The 23,632-nt window shown below is 38.9% G+C and overlaps 1 protein-coding gene and 1 pseudogene across 1 annotated transcript in view; both read left to right on the top strand.

Annotated features, from left to right (window-relative positions):
* The window catches only part of ACYP2 (acylphosphatase 2), a 293,604-nt gene that overhangs the window by 23,606 nt on the left and 246,366 nt on the right, over positions 1-23,632 (top strand). Inside the window, exon 3 of the mRNA XM_086701110.1 lies at positions 10,319-10,416. Within this exon, the coding sequence (XP_086557236.1) occupies positions 10,365-10,416 (52 nt within the window). The 5' untranslated portion in view covers positions 10,319-10,364. The remainder of the gene's footprint in view (positions 1-10,318; positions 10,417-23,632) is intronic.
* On the top strand, positions 3,095-3,930 carry LOC147582523 (RNA polymerase II subunit A C-terminal domain phosphatase SSU72 pseudogene; annotated as a pseudogene).

Here is a 23,632-nt window from a genome sequence, read left to right as displayed (position 1 = left end):
ATGTAATTTATTGGAATCACTCACTCTCTCTCTTCTATCACTTTGGAGAGAACTACCCTCCTTTATTTTACTTAGGAGAAAGATAAGGAAAAAACAAAAGGCTAAAAACACATTGCACTGCTAATAATCATGCCTGCCTGGTGACAAAGTAAAACAAATTGTTAAACCTCTGTTTGGCCTGTCTCATTTTAACACTGAGAATCGAGCTATTAAATACTAAGTACAGGTTTCCCCCCTCTATTTGAAAGTAGAATGTCCCTATGAAACTTTTCATAAGCTGAAATGACACAAAGGGAAGAAGCAATTACCATTAGTTTATATGGAAATTTTTTTTTAGCATTCCCAGACCCAAAATGTAACCTCTTAGGCTTTTTTGAGGCCTTAGAACACATGTTGCTAATGGATGTACAACATAAATCAAGATAAAGCACAGACGTTCATAGACACAGTTCAAAGCTATGCCGTCTTGGTGCTGAGACGCTGAATGTAGTTCCCAGGAAGGAGCTGGGTGGTGCTGCTCTTGCTGCTCTAGGTATGCAACTGCCTCTATCACATAAATTTGTTCTGCTGCAAAACCAACACAGAACACTCTGCGCTTTTCACCTTTTTTATTCAAAGCGAAAATCCTTTTCGGATTTCTTTCAGTTAGCACAAATAGGTACCAGTGGAGGTCTTTCACAAGAGCAAAGTGGCATAATGTGAACTTTCAAAAAGTAGGGGATACCTGAGGGTTGATGGGGGGTGGGAAGGAGGGGAGGGTGGGTGATGGGTATTGAGGAGGGCACCTTTTGGGATGAGCACTGGGTGTTGTATGGAAACCAATTTGACAATAAATTTCATATATTGAAAAAAAAAAAGCAGGGGATACCTATAATCATTTATTATGAGAACATATGTGTATAACACTTTTATTCCCAGAACAAAAATATAACAATTTTATCCCCAGAAGCTGCTTTTCTATTTTTCATTAAAAATTTTTGATGTAGTGAGAAATGTCCCATTTAAATATAACTTTTATTTCCTTGGATACTCTTGAATAAAACATTCTCTCTTGCTGTTCCCTGGCAGAAATAATATTCACTGGCACTGTTTGATGACATTTCAAAAATGTCTCCTGCTTTGTATTATTCCATTCTCAAATTTGTATTAGGTTATACTTCATGAATACATAGCATTTTTTGTAGTTGTCTGTCTGTCTCTATCTCTGTTATCATAATAGAGTGAGGCCCCTGCTGTGCGGTTCTTAATCCCTTTCCAAGTCACATACATTTAATGCCATACTTTGCTTTGAGTCCTTTTTTATTTCCACTGATTGCCCTTTACTTGTTCTAAATGGTTTGGGTCATTTAGCACTGAGTTTTGGTACTTTTGGTATTAGATGTTTATTGGAAATATCAGATGATAATCTGGCACATTGTGATATCTAGGTGTATTTTCAGCTTTTTTCTATTTATATCTCCTTTGGTGTGGCTTTTAAAAAGAAAATCTAATATCTGTTTTGTTTTTGTTTTTTTTCCTTCTAGGGGAAGGAAGGGAAGGGATTTTGTTTTTGTTTTTTTTCCTTGAGTAAGATATTTTGTCAAATTCATAAATGCTTTCAAAGAATCTTATATAAGTTTTAAATGGTTTCAAGGCTCTTCTGATTTCCAGAATATCTATACCTGAAAGGTTTATACTTGAAAAGCACCAGTAGACTTTACTGATTTAAAATACTCCTGCAATAGTCAATTTCCCCTTGATAGGTTAGTTAATGAATTTAAATTTGTTTTGCATTTGTCTCTCTGTTTTGCCTCTGCCAAATACAAGCCCAACACCTTACTATGGCATTCAGGGAGTTACTTATCAGAATCTGCTTATTCCTCCCGTCCTCATTTCCTCCAAGGGCTGCCACTCTGACCCACAGTCCTTGCCTTTATCATCTCTGGCCTGGGCTGTTTCAAGAGCCTCCCAGGTGATTGACTGACCCTGGCATTCCATCCCCTATCATCTTTATCCAGAATGGTCCTATTGAAACATCAGTCAAGTCATGTCACTCTTTGTCCCTTGAATGGCTTCCCATCTCATTCAGAGTAAAAGCCAAAGTCCTCATAGTAGCTAAGAGTTCCCATGTGATCTGGCCCTTCTTTCTTCTCCCACCCGATCCCTCCCTCCCCCTCTCCCTCTCCTCCAGCTATCCTAACTTCTTGCTGTTCCTTGAATATTCCTAGATGCTTCTACCTTCAAGTCTTTGTTCAAATCATGGCCTTCTCAAGAGGCCTTCTCTGATCCCCTATTTTAAATTCATCTCCCCACAATCTCTATTCATTTCCCCTGCCATTTTTTGTTTAATAAAACATTTACTATCATCTGATATACTTTAATGGATGTATTGTTTATTACCTGCACTGCCACACACTCAAATATAAGTTCCATGAGGAGCTTATTGAATGGTGCCGGACACAGAGAAGGCTCTGCAAGAAGAAAACAAAAAAAATTGAATGAATTAACTTAGCAGTCAGCATGAGAAATGAGAAATGTATACAAAACGAAATGACATGCAAGTGAGGGCACTGGATATGAATCTGTGGTTACAATAGAATCTTTCTTTGAGAAGCGTAGTGAAATCCTAGAGGGCAGGGCACAGGGAATAAAAGCCTTTTCGTTTGTATGGCAGACCTCCCTCTTCAGCTTCTGGGCTCCCTTGCCGAAGGTAATGTGGGGCTGAGGTAGTGCTTATCTTCACATAGTTTAGTTAAGCTAAATTGAGGCTGCAGGATTGCTTTTACTTGATGATCTCAAAGTACAGGATACCATTAGGCTAGCTTCTCCATTCTTCAGTCTGTCATAAATTTTCATCAGGAAATCTCGTGTCACTTTTATGGAAGAATATATAGCTCCTTCTTTCCCTGATTTGTCATTCTTTCTTGATTCATAAAGCCCTTTCCTAAAGATCTACTTCATTATCATTTCTATCATGCTTTGTGTTGGGTTCTAAATCCCACATGAAACACAGTTTTATCTCCAGAAAGAAATTGGAGCTGAAAAACTAACAAATCTTTAATTCCAAGTTCTGTTTTTAGGCTGCTAGACCACAACCACCATTGGGGTGACATAATTTTGCATTTACTGCAACATTGGTTTAAAGAACCTGCCAGGGGGTACATCAAGTGCATGTGACTGCCGCCTTGCAGTGTTTGCTGCTGCAGGTGGCGGTGGTGTGCTGGAGAAACCAGAACGGAACATGGAGGTGCACAACATCCTCAGCAAATGGGAAGTCAGTGTCCTGTTCTTTGGAACAGGAACTCATGTCAAGTTTTCAGGAATGACACATGACAAGCCAAATATTTAGAATTTTGAAACTGTATGATCAGATGCACAATGATCTCCTTAGGAAGGACAGAATAGCATTTTACATATGTTGGACAGAAGTAAGAGAATCAAGTCCTGGCCAGAAAGTCTCCAGAACTGTAAAGATCTGTTTGATCTGATCCTCACCTGTGAAGAAAGAGTGACCAACCCACCAGATGGTTGAAGATCTGAATTCCAGAGAGCAGGAGACCTGCTAGCCAGTGTGCAATGTGGACATCCAGGGCAGCCATGGAGAGGCCACCCTGGGGCGTTCTTCATCTGTGAACTATGCCGGTGCATTCAGCACATGGAAAACATGAAGAATTAGACTGATGAGCTATTGCAGGAGTTGGAGAAGAGCCACAGGGCTTTCGTGAACGTAGTCTGCTTCAACTGACCTGCCTGGCCTGGTTCCCAGTGGGCTGTGCACCCTTTTGAACCCATCTTCTTGAGCTTCCTCTTGTTAATGCTTTTTCCTTTCTGATATTTGTGTTTGCTTTTAGGTATTCTGCCAGTGGATAGTAGTAGTACCCAAATAAACTGTACATATGAAATGAGAAGATAGACACAAATGCCACATTAAAAACAATCAAGTTTTTTCTATCTTATGAGTGGGATATTGATTATAAAGTTTTTTTTTTCTTTAACCAAAAATGAAAACAACGGTTTATAGTATATTTCCCCCCATATGTCTGTGTCTTTCTTTGTAGTTTCTTTCCCTTCCCCCCAAAAGTTGCTGGAATGTACAAATAACCAGAATAAAGCAGTGGGCTTTATCTTATTAGGAAAAGTAAAAAATGAAAAAAATAAAGAAGCTGTTGGACTTGAAGGGTGCAGGCAAGACTCCCCTCCCCCACCCCCATTCTCCATTTAAACCAGCTCTGAAGATTCAGCCTTCCCTACAAAATCTTGGTCAGCTCTCATAATTTCAGATAATTCTTTTTTTTTTTAAGTTTATTTATTTATTTTGAGAGAGAGACAGTGTGAGTGGGGGAAAGGCAGAGAGAGGGAGAGAGAGAGAATCCCAAGCAGGCTGTCAGCACAGCAGGGCTCCAACCCACAAAGCCATGAGACTGTGACCTGAACCAAAACCAAGAGTTGGACGCTTAACCAACTGAGCCACCCAGGCACCCCTCAGATAATTCTTAGATAGGGAAAAATCTAATCCACATTAGAAGTTCCACATTTGAGATAGTATTGCTCTTTAAAGGGGCAGGAACCCTTTAAATCCAGGCCAGTTTCTTCCTGTAGGATTGTACTGTGTTCAAGTCCCACCCACCTCCACATCAGCTTGAGGGCAGCTCACTCCCGGGACTGCATCCCTCTCTCCTGCCCTTCACTCCCTTGGCTCTTCTGTCTCTGGCTGATGTAGCCACAGCCTTTTCCTTTTAGCATTTTCAAAGTGAGACAACAATCCCCACATACCCCCAAATTTCAAGCTCTACAAGTGATTCTCTTGAAAATCTTTCATGTGAGGGACAAGAACTCCCATGTTGTCTCATGCGTGTGGGCTAGGGGAAGGGAATGCATAACAACACAGGGAACAGACCTCACCACCTGCTTCTTCAACCTCAGTGAATTTTTCATCAACTCATATACTCTGGAGGAAGATACCTTAGGGCTGACAGAACTGGTTTCTCAATTTTTTTTTTTTTTTTTTTGGTTTCTCAATGTTTTAACATGCTCAGAAAAGCACATGCCTTTAGAGCAAGGGAAGTACTTGACATATGTTATGCAAGCAATAGAGGCCTCAGCTGAACCTGAGAGTCTTCCCACCTGTCATTTTGACAGATTTTTTCATCTATTTGTTTACCATGCCCAACTGTCCATCTTCATTTCACTCATAGACCCTGAAATCTGATAAGAAAGACTCTGTCTAGGTAATAGATGACTGAACCAGAGATGGACTCCTGACCTTCATGACCAATCCAAAGACTGGTCCAAGCTGGTTCTCTCCTGAGAACTTGAACTGAGACTTACAAGCCTGCAGTAGGATGGTGGTGGGCACTTCAACTGAAAGTTATTCAGAGTCAGGAGTGAGAGTCCTAATGGGCAAACTGAAGATGAGTAAGAAGAAGGAAGCATGAGAAGATGGGAGAGCATGTAGCGGAGAGGCTGAGAGAGCAGTGTCTGGTTCCTTTCCATTTCCCCAGGGGGGCATTGTACCATACTTTTTGCATTTGTTTCTGTAAGATTCTCTTAGGCTCTTTTTGTTGTTGTTGTTGTTTATTTATTTATTTTTGAAAGAGAGCAAGCTAGAGGGCTTGCATGATCGGGGGGAGGGCCAGAGAGAGAAGGAAGAGAGAGAATCACAAGGAAGCGCCTTGCTGTTGGCACAGAGCCTGCCCTCGGGCTTGATCTCATGAACCATGCTCTCATGACCTGAGCAGAAATCAAGAGTCAGATGCTTAACCAACTGAGCCACCCAGATGCCACTCTTATGTTCTTTTTTTTTATAGCCCCCACTTTCTTTTTAGCTGCTTGAATGAGAAATTGTCTATTCTTGCAAACAGGTAAACAGACTAGCATCATAAATTTGTAAAAAAGTTATTTTTTTTTTTAATTTGCCCCTTCTTTTTATTGGGTGGTTGTATTTCTCATTGAATTTTGAGAGTTCTTTGTAAATTCTGGATTCAAATCCTTTATTAGATACATGATTTGCAGATATTCTCACCTAGTTTGTGGATTGTATTTTCATTTTCTTAAAGGTGTCTTTGAAAGATAAGTTTTGAATTTTGATGAAGCCAAATTAATCCATTTGTGTGTGTGTGTGTGTGTGTGTGTGTGTGTGTGTGTGTGTGTTTTAATGAATAGTGCATTTGGTGTTGTAAGCAAAGAAATCTTTGTTTAAACTAAAGTCACAAAGATTTGCTGCTAAGCTTTCTTGTAGAAGTTTTATAGTTTTATTACATTTTACATTTAGGTCCACGATTAATGTTTGGTTAATTTTTCAACACAGTGCAAGGTTCTTTTTTGGGGGGGGATGGGGCACATGAATATCCAATTGTTTCAGTACCATTTGTTGAGAAGATTCCACCCAATTGTCTCTGAGACTTTGTCAGAAAATCAGTTAACTATATATGTGTGACTCTAATCTATTTCACTGCATGTGATTATTATTATGGTTTGACTACTTTCTATTTTTTCCAACCCATTGTTGTTCTTTGGTTCTTTCTTTCTTGCCTTCTTATAAGGCAAATAGAATAATTTTAGTATTTTGTAATTTATTTATCAGCTTTCTAGCTATATCTCTTTGTATTAAAAAAAAAGTTATTTTCCTTATGGCATACTTTCTCTTCCTACTTCAATATTAGACCACAAGGGGATATCTTGAATTTAGAACCATACCCTAATCCTCCACTATTCAAAGTGCTGTCTGAGGACCGGTAGTCTGGGAATCACTGGCATTGTGTTAGAATCTTAGCCTACACCCCAGACCTACTGAATCAGAATCTGCATTTTAATGGGATCCCAGGTGATTTCATATGCATTTTACAACTTGAGAAGCTCAACTGTAATCTACTCTACACATTTAGTCAAATCAATCTTCCTAAAATACTGCTTTCATCATGTCCCTAGAATTTTAAATAGTTCTTCATTGCTCTCAGAACAAGTCAAATGCCCCAGCCTGACATTTAAGTAAATGTACGTAGTACATTTAGTGAAATGGACCTAATCTACTGAATTTTTCCTGTATGGATTTCCTACTCCAGCTAAATTGGTCTACTCTATTATTCTTCATATATGCAAAGTATTCATAGTCTTTGCTTATGGCATATGCCTATCTGGAACTTTCATTCCCATCTCCCTACACATCCATCCTTCAAAAACCCATTCAGTTTTGGGACATCTGGGTGGCTCAGTTGGTTAAGTGTCTGACTCTTATTTCAACTCTGGTCATGACCTCATGGTTCTTGAGATGGAGCCCAGGTTGAGCTCTGTGCTAACAGCACAGAGCCTGTTTGGAATTCTCTCTCTCCTTCTTCCTCTCCCCTTCTGTCTCTCAAAAAATAAATAAACATTAAAAAATATCCATTCAATTTCCACATCTGTTTGGAGGGTCCTGCTGCTGACCTTGGTTCTCTTGTTGTTTTAGCCTCTGAACCTCTTAACTGGCTATTCCAGTACCTTTTTAAAAATTTTATTTTAATTTTGTTTTTAATTTTATTTTAGTTTATAACCTCCTCAACCACTAATGCTTATTATAATACAGTGCATAAAGTAGGATTTTCATTCATTAGTTACATCCATAATTATTTTAAAAAATTGTTTTAATTCTATAAATTGTTAATTTATATAGTTCTAATTTCTTTGATCAGGCAGGAGTTAAAGCCAAACAGAAAGAAACTGAAAGCAATGTGTTCATGTGCTTCTGTATTTGGAGGTAAATTTTCACCACATTCTGAGAGTGCAGTTAGTTCAGGGACATTTTATCCCCCATAATTATATAAAAACATGTCATATATAAATGAATTTCATATAAGTAAAGGTTCTAATGGATCTCTTAAAAATATGCCTAAGATAGGGGCACCTTGGTGGATCAGTCAGTCAGTTAAGCGTCTGACTTCAGCCCAGGTCATGATCTCACTGTGAGTTGGAGCCCTGTGTCGGGCTCTGTGCTGACAGCTCAACAGCTCGGAGCCTGGAGCCTGCTTCAGATTCTATGTCTCCCTCTCTCTCTGCCCCTCCCCTGCTCACACTTCTGTCTCTATCTCTCTAAAAAATAAATATTTTTAAAAATTCAAAAAAGATATTATTGCAATTGATGTTATATATACACACGGTTTAGGAGTCAGTTGCTCTGTAATTCTTCTTATGAAAAATAGTATTCCTCCCTGTCCTCAGTATACATTCTTAGTCCTTGAGTTTTAGCTGAGTGAGAAAGTGTAGATGCCTCATGTACTACTATGTTAAGTCTACATGTGGGTTAGGTGATTGGTGATGAGCAAGAAGAGTACCAGTTATGAGTGGGCTTCCATCTGTAAGCCATTTTCAGTCTCCCCTCCTTTAGATCCAGGCTGGTAAGGGGAAGAAGATTTGAGATGGGCCTGTGCTGGGACCTAACAACTGAAGAGTATGGCTCTTTCTCTTTTTTGGTAGCTACATAAACATCTGCCTAGATGTAGATCAGTAGTTCTCAAACCTGTGTGTGCGTCAGTATCCCCTGGATGGTTGTCTCTGGGCCCCACTCCCAGAGTTTCTTATTCAGGAAGTCTGAGGTAAGAATTTGCATTTCTAACAGATTCCCAGATGATGTTGATGCATTCAAAGATTACATTTGAGGGGCGCCTGGGTGGCGCAGTCGGTTAAGCGTCCGACTTCAGCCAGGTCACGATCTCGCGGTCCGTGAGTTCGAGCCCCGCGTCAGGCTCTGGGCTGATGGCTCAGAACCTGGAGCCTGTTTCCGATTCTGTGTCTCCCTCTCTCTCTGCCTCTCCCCCGTTCATGCTCTGTCTCTCTCTGTCCCAAAAATAAATAAACGTTGAAAAAAAAAATTAAAAAAAAAAAAAACAAAAAAAAAACCAACAAAACAAAGATTACATTTGAGAACAACTAGTGTAGTGGGGAAACATCAAAATGGGAAAATAGTCCAGTAAGTATGAAATGTTAGTGCAGGCCACATTTCAGATCTCTTTTCCTCTGAAGATGTGAAAATTGTAATCATTAATTCTAATAAATGTTTTTAAATGAACAAAGACTTTGCACCCTTTGTTTAAATAGAATTGTTTATGGTTCTTGCTCTTTATTTCAAGCATTTGCAAACATCAATCACTGTCTGAGAAAATATTTTTAGTTTTATTTTTTAAAATTTGTGAATGCCAGGGCACCTGGCTAGTTCAGTAGGTTAAGCATCTGACTCCGGATTTTGGCTCAGGTCATGATTTCACATTTGGTGAGATTGAGCTCTGCATCGGGCTCTGTGCTGACAGTGCAGATCCTGCTTGGGATTCTCTTTCTCTCTCCCTCTGCCCTTCTTCCCCACTCTTACACTCTCTCTAAAATTTAAAAAAAAAATTAAACATAGCAGCACTCTCAACAATAGCCAAATTATGGAAAGAGCCTAAATGTCCATCAACTGATGAATGGATAAAGAAATTGTGGTTTATATACACAATGGAGTACTACGTGGCAATGAGAAAAAATGAAATATGGCCTTTTGTAGCAACGTGGATGGAACTGGAGAGTGTGATGCTAAGTGAAATAAGCCATACAGAGAAAGACAGATACCATATGGTTTCACTCTTAAGTGGATCCTGAGAAACTTAAGAGAAACCCATGGGGGAGGGGAACAAAAAAAAAAAAAAAAAAAGAGGTTAGAGTGGGAGAGAGCCAAAGCATAAGAGACTGTTGAGAACTGAGAACAAACTAAGGGTTGATGGGGGGTGGGAGGGAGGAGAGGGTGGGTGATGGGTACTGAGGAGGGCACCTTTTGGGATGAGCACTGGGTGTTGTATGGAAACCAATTTGACAATAAATTTCATATATAAATAAAAAAAATAAATAAAAATAAAAAAAAATAAAAAAATAAAAATAAAAAAATACTATTTGTGAATGACAAAGAAATATGTTTTGTTTTCATGTGGTGATGAAATTAATAAAAATGCTAGAAGTACTCTGTAGATTGCTTTCACCTTGTATTCTCTTTGATTGTTTTGAACAAACTAATATTTTACTCACTATTAATTGGTCACATTATCATTTTGACACTGATGGTTTTTTTCTTTTAAAATTTTTGAGTTTATTCACTCAGAGAGAGAGAGAGAGAGGGCACAAACATAGGAGGGGCAGAGAGAGAGGGAGAGAGAATCTCACGTAGGCTCTGCATTGTCAGTGAAAAGCCTGATGTGGGGCTTGAACTTATGAACCGTGATATCATGACATGAGCCGAAGTCACTTAACCAACTGAGCCACCTAGGTGCCCCTTGATATTGAGTTTTTTGTGTGTATGCTGTGTTTTATATTTATGTGTTTTTCTCCCTTTTAAACAAAGATTATGTTGATACTGAGTAAGCTGACCTCCAATTACTTCCTGAAGAATGGAGTCTACCAAAATCCAGAGTCAGATGCTTAATGGACTGAGCCATCCAGGTGCCCCTTATGATTTTCCTAATAACATTTTCTGTAGCTAACTTTATTGTAAGAATACAATGTATAACACATGTAATACAAAATATGTCTTAATCAACTATGTTATCAGTTAAGTTTCTGGTCAATAATAGGCTATTAGTAGTTAAGTTTTGGGGGAGTCAGAAATTATATACAGATTTTTGACTGCCTAGGGATGGGCACCCATAAGCCCCATGTTGTTCAAGGATCAACTGTATTTATGTCAGTTATCTATTATTACCTAAAACATGGGTCTGTAAACAGGGGCCTGTAGGCCAAATGTGTTCCAAAAACTGGTTTTGTAACTAAAATTTTATTGGAATGCAGGTAAGCTCATTCATTTAAGTACTGTCTAAGGCTACTTTCCTACTACAGTACAAGAGCTGATTCGTTGTGAGAATCCATGCGACCAACAGAGCCTGAAATGTTTACTGTTTGAAACTTTACAGAGAATATTTGTCCACCTCTGGCCTAAAATAAGAGCTCTTATTTGTTTCTAATTTTACAGACATGAAACTCTTTTTTGAATAGCATTTATTTTGGCAATTTTTACTTCGTTAAGGTAGACATGATTTTTTAAAAATACCAACTATCTTGTGAGTTCAAGAATGGCAAATAAGTTGAGTGATCACATGTTCACATGTCATTTTGTCCTAAATAAAATGTGGGTGTATTTAAAATAACCATACTGATTTTATTAGGAGATTCACAAATAGGCTCTGAAACACCAGAGTGGGATTCTGAAAAATGTTTGAGCAACAGTACCATTGTTGAAATACACATACAGTCTCCCAAGGGATGATTCTTTTATTTTTATTTTTTTTATTTTTATTTATTTATTTATTTTTTAAAAATTTTTTTTCAACGTTTTTTATTTATTTTTGGGACAGAGAGAGACAGAGCATGAACGGGGGAGGGGCAGAGAGAGAGGGAGACACAGAATCGGAAACAGGCTCCAGGCTCCGAGCCATCAGCCCAGAGCCCGACGCGGGGCTCGAACTCACGGACCGCGAGATCGTGACCTGGCTGAAGTCGGACGCTTAACCGACTGCGCCACCCAGGCGCCCCAAGGGATGATTCTTTTAAATCAAAAATTGGTTAGCTTATCTTTATTGCCTACTTTACCTTCTTTTAAGGTTGATTCTGAATAAAATGTCTATATGATTCTAAAACAGCTGGAAAAGTAAATTAAACATGACCTGGAGTCATGGAGTACAAAAGAAGTTGTTTGATAGAACTTTGTTTTTAACATCTGAGTTCTGCTGGTGTTAAACATATAATCCTAAATTTAGTTGAACTATCTGAGAAACTTTTAATAAATATTTCATAGTTTAAAAAAACATGTTATATTTCACAGACTGTTCTGTGAAGATAGTCACATTTAAGTGCTCAGGCAACATAAATACTTTGGCTAACCTCCAGCCACTGAGCAAAATAAAAAAAAAAAAAACTTGACCAATAGAGAAATTCATATCAACTTACCAGTGCTATTACTGATCTTGCTTTCCCCCACAACTTTCTATTCTGCTAATTTCAAATGTATACTATAGGAAAGTCATAAAAATAATATGACTCATTCATCTCTTCATCTTGATTCACCAATTTTTAGCATTTTACCATTTACAAGTTTTGCTGCTTTCTCTCCTCCCTCCCTCACTTCCTTCATCTTGTTTCACCAGTTCTCTCTCTCTTTTTTAAGTTTATTTATTTGAGAGAGAGAGAGAGCAGAGACAGAGATAGAGACAGAGACAGAGAAAATCCCAAGCAGGCCCCACTCCACCAGCACAGAGCCCAATGCAGAGCTTGATCTCACAACCCTGAGATCATGACCTGAACCAAAATCAAGAGTCAACCAACTGAGCCACCCAGGTGTTCCCTTGATTTACCAGTTCTCTTGATCTTCATCTTGATTCACCAGTTTTTAAAATTTTTGCCATACTTGCCGTTCCCTCTCCTCCCTCCCTCTCTACCCTCCTTCCTTCCTTCCTTCTTTCCTTCCTTCCTTCCTTCCTTCCTTCCTTCCTTCCTTCCTTCCTTCTAAAATTATTCCTTCCTTTTTTCTTTTGCTGAGTCATGTGAGAATAAGTTGTGGACATCATGACGCTTTACCCCTAAATATTTTAGCACGCCTAACCTAAGAACATTATTTCAGGATTTTCCAAGTGACAATGCTTTTTTAGTTTTGTTATCTTTGTGATTGATGGTACCATTTTACATTGTATGTATGTATGTGTGAGAGTACATATTTTATTATCCTTAGGTAATTACCTAGGAGTGGAATTGCTGGATCTGTGGAAAGTGTGTTTAACTTGTAAGAAATTGCTCATTTGTTTTTAGAGCAACTGTATCATTCCCATAATCAATGTTTGAGAATTTTGGTTGCTCTATATCCACACAAACACTTGACTTTCTCAGTCTTTTACATCTTAACCATTCTGATGTGTTTGTAGTGGTATTACATTATGGCTTCATTTGCGTTTGCCTTATGATTGAAGATGTTTATAATATTTTCATGGACTTGTTGCATTTATACACTTTTTTTTTTTTTTTGGATGCTGTGTCTATTTTTAAGTGTTTTGCCCATAGGGGTGGCCTGGGTGGCTCAAGCAGTTAAACATCTGACTTTGGCTCAGGTCATGATCTCACAGTTCATGGGTTTGAGCCCCACATTCGAGCCTGCTTTAGAGACTGTCTCCGTCTCTCTCTCTGCCCCTCCCCTGCTTGCACTCTGTCTCTCTCTCTCTCAAAAAATAATAAACATTTGAGAAAAAATTTAAAAAATGGTTAGCCCATAAAAATGCAAACCTTTTTGTTTTAGAATAATTTTTGATTTACAGAAAAATTGCAAAGATTTTGTTCCCTTATGCCCTTGCACCTAGTTTCTCCTATTATTAATATCTTATATTAGCCTGGTACATTTATTATAATTGATGAAATATTACTACATTATTATTAATAAAAGTCCATATTTTATTAAAATTTCCTTAGGTTTTGCCTTTTTCTGTTTGAGAATCTCATCTAGGATATCAGATTACATTTAGTTATTATATATTTTTATTTTTATTTATTTATTTTTAATGTTTATTTATTTTTGAGAGACAGCATGAACAGGGAAAGGGCAGAGAGACAGGGAGACACAGAATTTGAAGCAGGCTCCAGGCTCCAAGCTGTCAGCACAGAGCCTGATGCAGGGCTTGAACTCACAAACTGTGAGATCATGACCTGAGCCAAAGTCGGATGTCTAACCAACTGAGCCACACAGATGCCCCTATAATTACATCTCTTTAATAGCTCCTCATGGTTATGACAGCTTCTCAGACTTTTCTTGTTTTTGATGACCTTGACAGTTTTGAGGAGTACTCATCAGGTATTTTGTAAAATGCCCCTTAATTGGGATTTGTCTGATGTTTTTCTTTTGTTTATACTGGGATTATGGGTTTCAGGGAGGAAAACCACATAGGTAAAGTGCCATTTTCATCATATCCCATCAAGAGTACATACTATCAACATGACTTATCACTGTTGATGTTGACCTTAATAACCTGCCTGGTGGAATGTTTGTCAGGTTTCTTACATTTTATTTTTTTCAAAATGCATTTTGTATTTTTGACATTTATACATCTTTCTAAAATAATGTGTTTCTAAAACATTATAGCTTACTATAATACTCCTAACTTCATTGTGTCCTTCAGTAGAAATATAAAACAGTTTAACCAAGTTAAATTTTTATGCTCTCCAACTTCCTTTTTCTTTAATAAGCCATTATGAATGCCAATTCTGTGCCAACCTTGTGTGCCATAACAGTGACCACAAGTAGTCTATGTTCTCAAAAAAACTCATTGTCCAGGGAGTGCCTGGACAGGTAAAGAGAAAATTGCAATGTAGTATGATGTATGCTATAATAGAGGAAATTCAGGATGCTCTGGAGGGATGCCACATCTTATTGGTGTGTCAGGGGAGGCTTTCTAGAGGAATCAGTTCTAAGCAGAGGCATGAATGAAAAGGAACTAGCCAGGTAAAGCTGGAGAGAGGATAAAGAAGAGTTCCAGGCCAAGAAAGTGACTTCTTGCTCAAAGACCAATAAGTGAGAAACCATTGTATGAATTGGATAGTCAGGTAGTTTATGAGGATTCAAGCCCAAGGCAAGCTGATTAGTGAGAATGTTGGCTGGAGAGATGAAGGGAGTCCAGAGCACAAAAACATTACAGGTCACATTAAAGAGTTTGGACCAGTGCTTGTCTGTAGGGAGTGGGGATGGGGAAGGTCAGTGCTGTCTCCACCGTTTCAAAATTTGTAGTTTTTTGCTTCTAATGTAATCATGGCCAAGCATTTTTTAAAAGTGACCTAATGTTGTTTAGGTTAATTATTTTTATTTCTCCTTTATATCAAAGTTTGAGTGTTAAAATTATTTTTAAAATTGTGTATGCAGATCCTTTATTTTCTCTAGGAATTAGCTTTCAGAATAATGAGGGGATGATGATGAAAATTATTTGTTATATAAAATTTTGCCAAATAAAGTTGACAACTACTGCTGTAGACTATGCTGAAGTCAATGAAGAGTGTCTGTAAGCATTTAAGCAGGGAGTAACATGATCAGATCTGCATTTTGGGAAGATCCTTCTGGCTGTAATGTGGAGAACAGATTGGAAGGAGCCATCTGGGAATCTGGAGACCAGTTGGATGGCTACTGTAGAAACTCAGGTGAGAAATGATGGTGGCCTTCATGAAGTAAGATATTGGTCATGGTGATATAAAGAACATAAGGATTTTTCCCTTCTGGATTCTGTAAAGAGTTGGCTTTATTTTCCAGTATATTTGCTTTCCAGACCAAAAGAATGTTTTAAATTTCAAGCATCCTGAAAACTAATGGGGAAATATTTTACAGCAGAGACATTCCCCATATTTCTCAAGTTATATCAGTAGTGAAATGTTTAAGATCCCAGACCTTGGAGAAACTGCTTGCTTTCTCTAGGCCACAATTTCTTCATCAGCACAATAGGGGTATTAATTTTACCTACCGTGCTGTAATTCAATAAGCATAGATATTCTCTTCACCCACTCATTAGACCAACCCTGACTCTAGCCAAAAATAATTTCAAGATCAAATTGCACAGTTATCTTTCAAGTAGTAGTATTGAATTTTTACTCAGCTACGTGGTAGCTGAGTAATTTGCTCCATTTGGGATAAATTTTAGACAATTCTAGTATTGGAATGGTTGACCACGATCAGTGAACATAGAAAAGAGTGAAACTTATCTGTGGGCACCAGGCTTTAACCTGATGGCAGATGTCTTTGTAATTTGTTTTTGTCCTTTGAGGCCATGGAAAAGGACTTCCAAGGACTTGTGAATGAGGAAATAAGAATGTCCTCTGAAAATAAACTTTAGGATCATAGCAGAAAAATGTATAATTACATGAAAGAGACAGACTGATTTGAGCCAGCAAAATACCAATAACCTGACTGATAATATATTATAGATCTAAAGATGTCAGTCAAAAAGGTATTGGTTGGCCTTTAATTCTTAGATAAAGAAACATATAAGCAAAAACTGGCAGTACTCATCCAAGTGCAAAGTAAAGGAAAAGTCTTAGCTTGAATGTGTCTGGTTCTGATGGAGATGGATGCAGGGGTGACAGCCAATGGATTACTGAGGATTTTGATTCTGTTTGTAATATAATTTCAGCTGAGATTGATGCTGTAACAGTTATTATAAGTAGTTCTTATTATTTCTTCTCTTCTTTTTCCCTGGGAATAGGGCCCTTTACTTTTTACTGGGCACAAATTCACCCAGAATAAGGACTATACTTCCTAGCTTCCTTTAAAACTAGGTGTGGCCATATTGCCAAGTACTTGTCTATGAGATACAAGCTGAATGGTGTGTACAATTTTCAATAACTTTGTTTTTTATATAGAAAAGGCATGCTTTCCTCTATTTTCTCTCTCTTCCTTTTGGTTAGAAGGTGTATGTGATGGCTGGAGATTAAGCAGCTATCTTGAACCATGATGTTGAAACCATGTGTTGAGGATGGCAGAACAAGATAGAGAAAGCCTGGGTATCTGGTAATGGTGGATTTGCTATATAAGTCTTGGATTGTTGAATCTGGACTTATGAGAGATCATAACTTGCTCAAGTATACCTTGTTCAAGCTACTGATATTTAGGGAGTTCTACTCCTTATAGCTGAACCTAATTCTAACTAATACAGATGCCTCAGACTCAGTATTAATTTCCTTTTGGTGCTACGATGAATTATCACTCTTCCCAATGGCTTTGAATAGTGCAAATTTGTTCTCTTGCAGTTCTGGAGGTCAGGAGTCCACAATGAGTCTTACTGGGCTGGAATCGAAGTGTCAGCAATGCTGTATTTTTCCTAGAGGCTTCAGAGGGAAATACATTTCCTTGCCCTTCCAGAGGTCCTTCTTCACTGATTTCTAGATCATTCACTTAAAAGGACTTAATCAAAGAGGGATCCCTGGCTGGCTCAGTCAGAGTGTATGACTCTTGATCTTGAGGTTGTGGGTTTGAGCCTCATGTTGGGGGTAGCGATTACTCAAAAATAAAATCTTTTTCGGGGCGCCTGGGTGGCGCAGTCGGTTGAGCGTCCGACTTCAGCCAGGTCACGATCTCGCGGTCCGTGAGTTCGAGCCCCGCGTCGGGCTCTGGGCTGATGGCTCGGAGCCTGGAGCCTGTTTCCGATTCTGTGTCTCCCTCTCTCTCTGCCCCTCCCCCGTTCATGCTCTGTCTCTCTCTGTCCCAAAAATAAATAAACGTTGAAAAAAAATAAAATAAAATCTTTTTCTTTTAAAAAGGACTTTATCAAAGGTATGTGATGTAATCTTGTCTCTTGGGAGATAATTTAATAGACACTAAGGTTGTTTTATTTTTAAAATAATTACTAATAATACTCTGACATTGTAATAATAAATACAGCCTAATTTTAGTTAATTAATGAAATAAGTGAATAAAACATGGTAAAATTGAAATCAGAGTGCTTTTTAAACAAATGATCCTAATGTAACACTTAAGCAAAATGGTTACCTGTGATCATTATCAGCAGATAAGATGATAGACATATTAATTACTGTAAGAAACCTGAAGATTCTTTCAAGAATATTAAGGTGATTTAGAGTTAAGCAGATTCTTTTCATCAAGTACATTAAGCAGATTGGGGCAAACATTTCCCCAGGGTATAATAATCTCCAAAACTTTCTCTGCCACACAATGAAATGACCACAACTTAATATTTAGTGTTTCCAGTGCCTTCCCTTTCATAAGACAAATTAAAGTATAAAGTAGGAAAAACAAGCTATATTTATTGAGACAACCCTGGATCATTACTTCCTGGAAGGTGGGAGGTCAGATTTATTCTTACTTCTGAACCACCTGGTTCAAACATTTATTCTATGTCCACAGGTTGGAATGCCTTTCTTGTTGACCTAGTAAACACCTCTTTATTCTCCAAGATTCATATTAAATATCACTTTCTCTGTGAAGGCTTCCTTGACCCTAAGGGTATATTGACCCTTCCCACCTTCGTGCTACCATTGGACACTCTGTAGTTTTTGTAGATGTCCTTTCTATTATATGCAAGCTTCTTGAGGGCAGGGATATAAATATATATGAAAATTTAGTTTACATAATATTGGACTTACTTTAGTACTATACTGAGCACTATTCCAAACATTCCATAAATATTCAGTCATTTCATTCCCATAACTGTCCCATGAGGTATATTATTACCCCCATTTTATAAATGAGGAACCTGAAGTATAACATTAAGTAATTTAACTTTATCCATCTCTATTTCACTACTACCTAAAGCTGATGTTTTGCATAGGTTAGGCATTCATTCATTCAATAAATAGTTATCCAATACTCCATATATCTCAGGTACTCTTCTAGGTGCTAGGATACAGCAGTGAATGAAGGTGACATAAACCCTTCCCTTGTGGAACTCATATTCTGGTTGGTAGATATAAGAAAAAAAAAGTGGGGAGGGTAAGTAAAATAAATCTATGTTTTGGTAGATGGCAATAAATTTTACAGGAAAAAAATAAAACAGGGAGGTACTCAGGGGTTGCAATTTTATTTTGTTTTATTTTTATCTTATAAACAATGGAGATTTATTTCTCACAGTTCTGGAGGCTGGAAGTCTAAGATGAGGAATCTGCAGATTCAGTGGGGAGAGTGGTGGTGGTGGGATGGTGAGGGCCTACTTCCTGGTTCATAGCTGGGGCCTCACATGGTGGAAGGGCTGGGAGTCATGATTTGTGTATATATATGTGTGTGTGTGTATGTATGTATATGTGTGTGTGTGTATATATATATATATAATTTTATTATAAGGAATTGGCTCACATGATTATGGGGCAGAGAAGTTCCAAGATCTGCAGTTGGCAAGCTGGAGATGTAGCAGACCAGTAGTATAGTTCCAGCCTGAGTCTGAAAGCCTGAGAACCAGGAGAGCTGATGATGCAAGTTCCAGTCCAAGGGCAGAAGACAAGTTCCACAGTCAGGCAGGCAAAGTTCCTTGTTACTCCAGCATTTTTGTTCTATTCAGGTCTTTAATTAATAGGATGAGGCCCCTCCATATTTGGTAGGCCAGTCTGCTTAGTCAATCTACTGATTCAGATGTTCATCTCATTCAGAAGCATCCTCACAGATACATCCAGAATAACATGTGACCAAACGCCTGGGCATCCTGGGGTCTAGTCAAGTTGATACATAAATGGACAATCACAGAGGGTAAACAGGGAAGGGCTCACTGAGAAGGTAACATCTGAGGAAGGGAGATGAACGAGTCATGTCTGAAGGAAGAACATCCCAGGAACAGTGAATACAAAGGTCTGGGGGTCCCTGGAAAGGCCAAGAAACAGCAAAAGATGGGGAGAACGCTGCCTGAATGAGGCAGGCAAGGAAGAAAAAAGCAAGGGATGAAGTTGGAGAGGGAATGAGCAGGAAACAAAGCATGTAGGACTTTAAAGGAGTTTTAGGAATTAAGATTTTACTAAAAACATCATTGGAGTGTTTTTGAGCAGAGGAGTGACCCTCTTCGCTTTGTGTTTTATCAGTATCACTCTGGCTTCTGCGCTGAGTAGGGTCTGAATAGTGTCAAAGATGGAAGCTGGAGACAGTTGGGAAGCTCCTGCAACTAATTTAGGTGAGTGATAGCAGTGGTAGTAGTAGAAATAGTGAGAAGTGGCCACATTCTGGACACATGTTGAAGGTTAAGCTGACAGATCAGATCTGGAGTGTGACAGAAAGAGAGGCATCAAGGATGACCTCAAGGTTTTGGCTTGAGAAACTGGGGAAGAGTAGAAGAGAAACCATTTGGTGGTAGGGTGGCAGGAAGATATCATGAGTTCAGTTTTGGACTTGTTAAATTTGAGATGTCTATTAATCATCCCAGTGGAGATATTAAAGAGGCAGCTGGATATGTGAGCCTGGAGTTCAGGGAATGCAGGCTGGACACAGCTACAATACATGGTATTTAAAGCCATGAGACTGGATGAGACCAAATAAGTGAGTGAAGATAGAAAGGGGAAGAGGTCCAAGGACTGGATCTTGGAATACTTCAAGTTTTGGATATCAGAAAGATGAAGAGAATCTAACAAAGAAGACTGGAAAGAACTGCCAGGGAGATAAGAGGAAAACTAGGTTAAGTCTGCTTCCAAAGCCAGGTGGAAAAGTGACTCAAGAATGAGAGAGTGATCATATCCTGCTCATTGATCAATTAAGGTGAAGATGGAGACTTGGCCATTGGATATAGCCACGGGGAAGTCAAGGTGACCTTGATAAGGGCAGTTTAATTGAAGCAGATTGGATAAATATGTGATTGGATTAGGTTTAAGAGAAAATGGGAAGATATTAGAGATGGTGAATATAGACAACCTGTAGGAAAAAAGAAATGAGAGTAGTAGCTGGAGGAAGAAGTTGGGGTTAAGAGAAGGTTTTTCAAAGGTGGGAGGAATAATGTCTGTAAGTTGATGGAAAAGATCCAGAAAAAGAAAGAATTGAGAAGATAATTACTAGAGTGATCTCCTTGAGTAGGTGAGAGTAAGTGGTATCTAGTGTACAAGTAGAGAAAGTGGCCTTTTCTAGGGGCACAAAGTGCTTACTTCCATAGGAAAGAAACCCAGGATGTGGCACTGATGCGGGTAGTGGGTGTTTGTGGGGGCTCTCTTCTGATTCATTCTATTTTCTTAGTGAAATCAAAAGCAAGGCCATCGACAGGGAATGAAAATGGGCGGTGAGTGGGTATGTGAGGTTTGCAGAACAGAGAAGGTATAAAATATATCCTGGGTGAGTGGGAGACTAAAAGGACCAGGGAAACAGTTTGATTGCTGGCAGCATTAAGGGTCTATTTGAGATTTATGATCATAATTCAAGTGGGATCTTTCAGCATAGTTTGGTTCTTTGACAGCCACATTTAACATGCACAGAAGGCACTATGGGAAACAGTACCTTTAATAAGGGTCATTAATTTTTGTTTTTGTTTTTGAGAGAGAGAAAGAGAGAGAGAGCATGTGAGCAGGGGAGAGGGACCGAGGAGCAGAGGAAGAGAGAGAATCTTAAGCAGGCTCCACGTTAAGTGCAGAGCCTGACTCAGGGCTTGATCCCACGACCCTGGGATCATGACCTGAGCCAAAGTCAAGAGTTAGACGCTCAAATGATTGAGCCATGCGGGAGCCCCAAGGGTCATTGTTTAATCAAGTGAGTGTCTCGAAGTGTCACAGGGGTCAAGGGAGCTGAGGGCACAGGTAATGTAATATAAATGAATTTAATCTGAGTAAAAAAAGAATGCATGCATGCATGAATGAATTGTTCCCCCATTTTTAGAAATTATTTCTTTCTTGCTTTTATTTTTTTTAAGTTTATTTGTTTTGAGAGAGAGAGAAAGAGAGCACTTGCAAGCAGGGGAGGAGCAGAGAGAGAGGGAGAAAGAGAATCAGAAGAAGCCTGAAGTGGGGCTCCATCTCACCAGCCTTGAGATCATGACCTGAGCCAAAATTAGTCAGATGCTTAACTGACTGAGCCACCCAGGTGCCTGTCCCCATTTGGAATGTTTTTTCTCTTCTATCCACTGATTTATCATACATGATTTAAAAAAAAATTTTTTTAAACGTTTATTCAGAGACAGAGAGAGACAAAGCATGAGCAGGGGAGGGGCAGAGAGAGAGGGAGACACAGAATCTAAAGCAGGCTCCAGGCTCTGAGCTGTCAGCACAGAGCCTGACGTGGGGCTCCAACTCACGGATGTGAGATCATGACCTGAGCTGAAGTTGGACGTTCAACCGAGTGAGCCATGCAAGCGCCCCTCTTTTTTTTTTCTTTTAAGTTCATTTATTTATTTTGAGAGAGGGTGCACACATTCAAGTGGGAGAGACAGGGAGAGAGAGAGTCCCAAGCAGGCTCCTACTGTCAATGCACAGCCCGGTACAGGGCTCGAACTCGTGGCGCAAAAGATCATGACCTGAGCTGAAATCAAGAGTCAGACGCTCAACCGACTGAGTCACCCAGGCGCCCCTAACACACTTGGTTCTTAATGGCCCACGTAAGAACTGTACAGTCCAGAAACCAGGCATGGGGTTGTTAGTAAACATGTTGGATGAGAATAATTGAAGAGGGGCAAATATTATGTCATAGGTCATGGTGAAGAGGGATTTTGTTACTTAAGTTTTCCCTTAGATTGTTTAGAATTCATCTTCTATTCAAATATTAGTTTATTCTGGCAGCAAAACACTGTCCTCTGGTAAATGCTAGAGAGTGACTCACAGAAGTTTCCACAAACATACGCTGTTTTTTTTTTGTTTTGTTTTGTTTTTCCTTTTTCTTTTTGGCCAGAACTCAGCATCTTTATAAGTGCCTGATAAATGTTTGGAATCCTCATTAGGAGTGTATATCAAGAGGCATGATGGTGAGGGGACTCTTATTTCTTTTGGGTCCCTGTTTGCCTCCAATTTTGTAGTCAGCAGGCAGAAACGAGGTAAATATTAGTACCTGTCTGTGGCCAGGGAAAAAGTGTTTATAATGCTTCCTTTAATCCGAGCTCAGGGTCAGAGAGAACCAAGGTACAAGGCCAACCAGCCTTTCTTAGCAACCTACCACATTGACAAACTCATCATTGTCCTCTCCCTAGATTTTAAATATGGCACAAAATAAATGTTCTTTCTCCTTCACTTTATATACGTAGTATGGCCCCTCCCTGACCAAAGCCTTGTTATTCTTTTTTTTGATATCAATTTCTTTATTATAAACAATTATTCAAAAGATATATGTATTATACCAATTATTTAAACATTTCTCTTTGTTGTTGTTGCTTGAACATTTCCTTTTTTTTTTTTTAATATGAAATTTATTGTCAAATTGGTTTCCATACAACACCCAGTGCTCATCCCAACATGGTCAGAGACCTTGGTGACTATGGAGTGTGTATGTGCACTATATTAAAACTAGTGGCCTAAAAATAGTTGTGTACAAGTCGAAGATGCACGTTGGTCAAAATTCAGGCTTGCCAAGCCCTAGAACTCTTAGCCTGGGAGAATGGCAAGCATAGCTTGCCCTGTTAGCTGGAAATCCTAACCAAGGGAGAATCCAAAGGAACCCAATACACAGGCACTTCTAGTCACAACAGTGGTTCTCTACAGGGACAGTCCCATCATTTAGGAGGTGTTCTGGGAATCATGGGTACATTTTTGATTGAATGTGAAGGCATGCTAACTGGTATTTGGTGGCTAGGAGCCAGGATTGACAGATGTGTGGGACAGTTCCATAGAACAAAGAGATTATCCTGCCTGTCTTTCACATGTCCTTCAGGGCAATGATGTGGGTGAAAAACCTATTTATAGTTATTTGAACATAGACCCTAACTCTAATTTTATTTCTTCTTTATGTCGCACATAGAACATTTATGTTAATTTTAAGAAGGTTTTTCTGTGTGATGGTAGGTTGTATCACAGATGAATTTCATTTCAGGACAGTGAAGGAAGTGTTTCATTATAAAAAGGGATAGGGGTCTTTTACGATTGACAACTACCGTTCTATTTTTTTGAGTTTATTTATTTACTTTGAGAGAAAGGGAGAGGGAGGAGCAGGGTGAGAGGGAGAGAGAGAGAAACATGAGATCATGACCTGAGCTGAAGTCAGATGCTTAACTGACTGAGCCATTGAGGCACCCTAACAACTACTGTTCTAGAT

This window comes from Puma concolor, chromosome A3, assembly GCF_028749965.1.
Source record: "Puma concolor isolate L17-30 chromosome A3, mPumCon1.1.hap2, whole genome shotgun sequence".
NCBI classification, from domain to species: Eukaryota; Metazoa; Chordata; class Mammalia; order Carnivora; family Felidae; genus Puma; species Puma concolor.
This window is presented reverse-complemented; position numbering and strand designations above follow the sequence as displayed.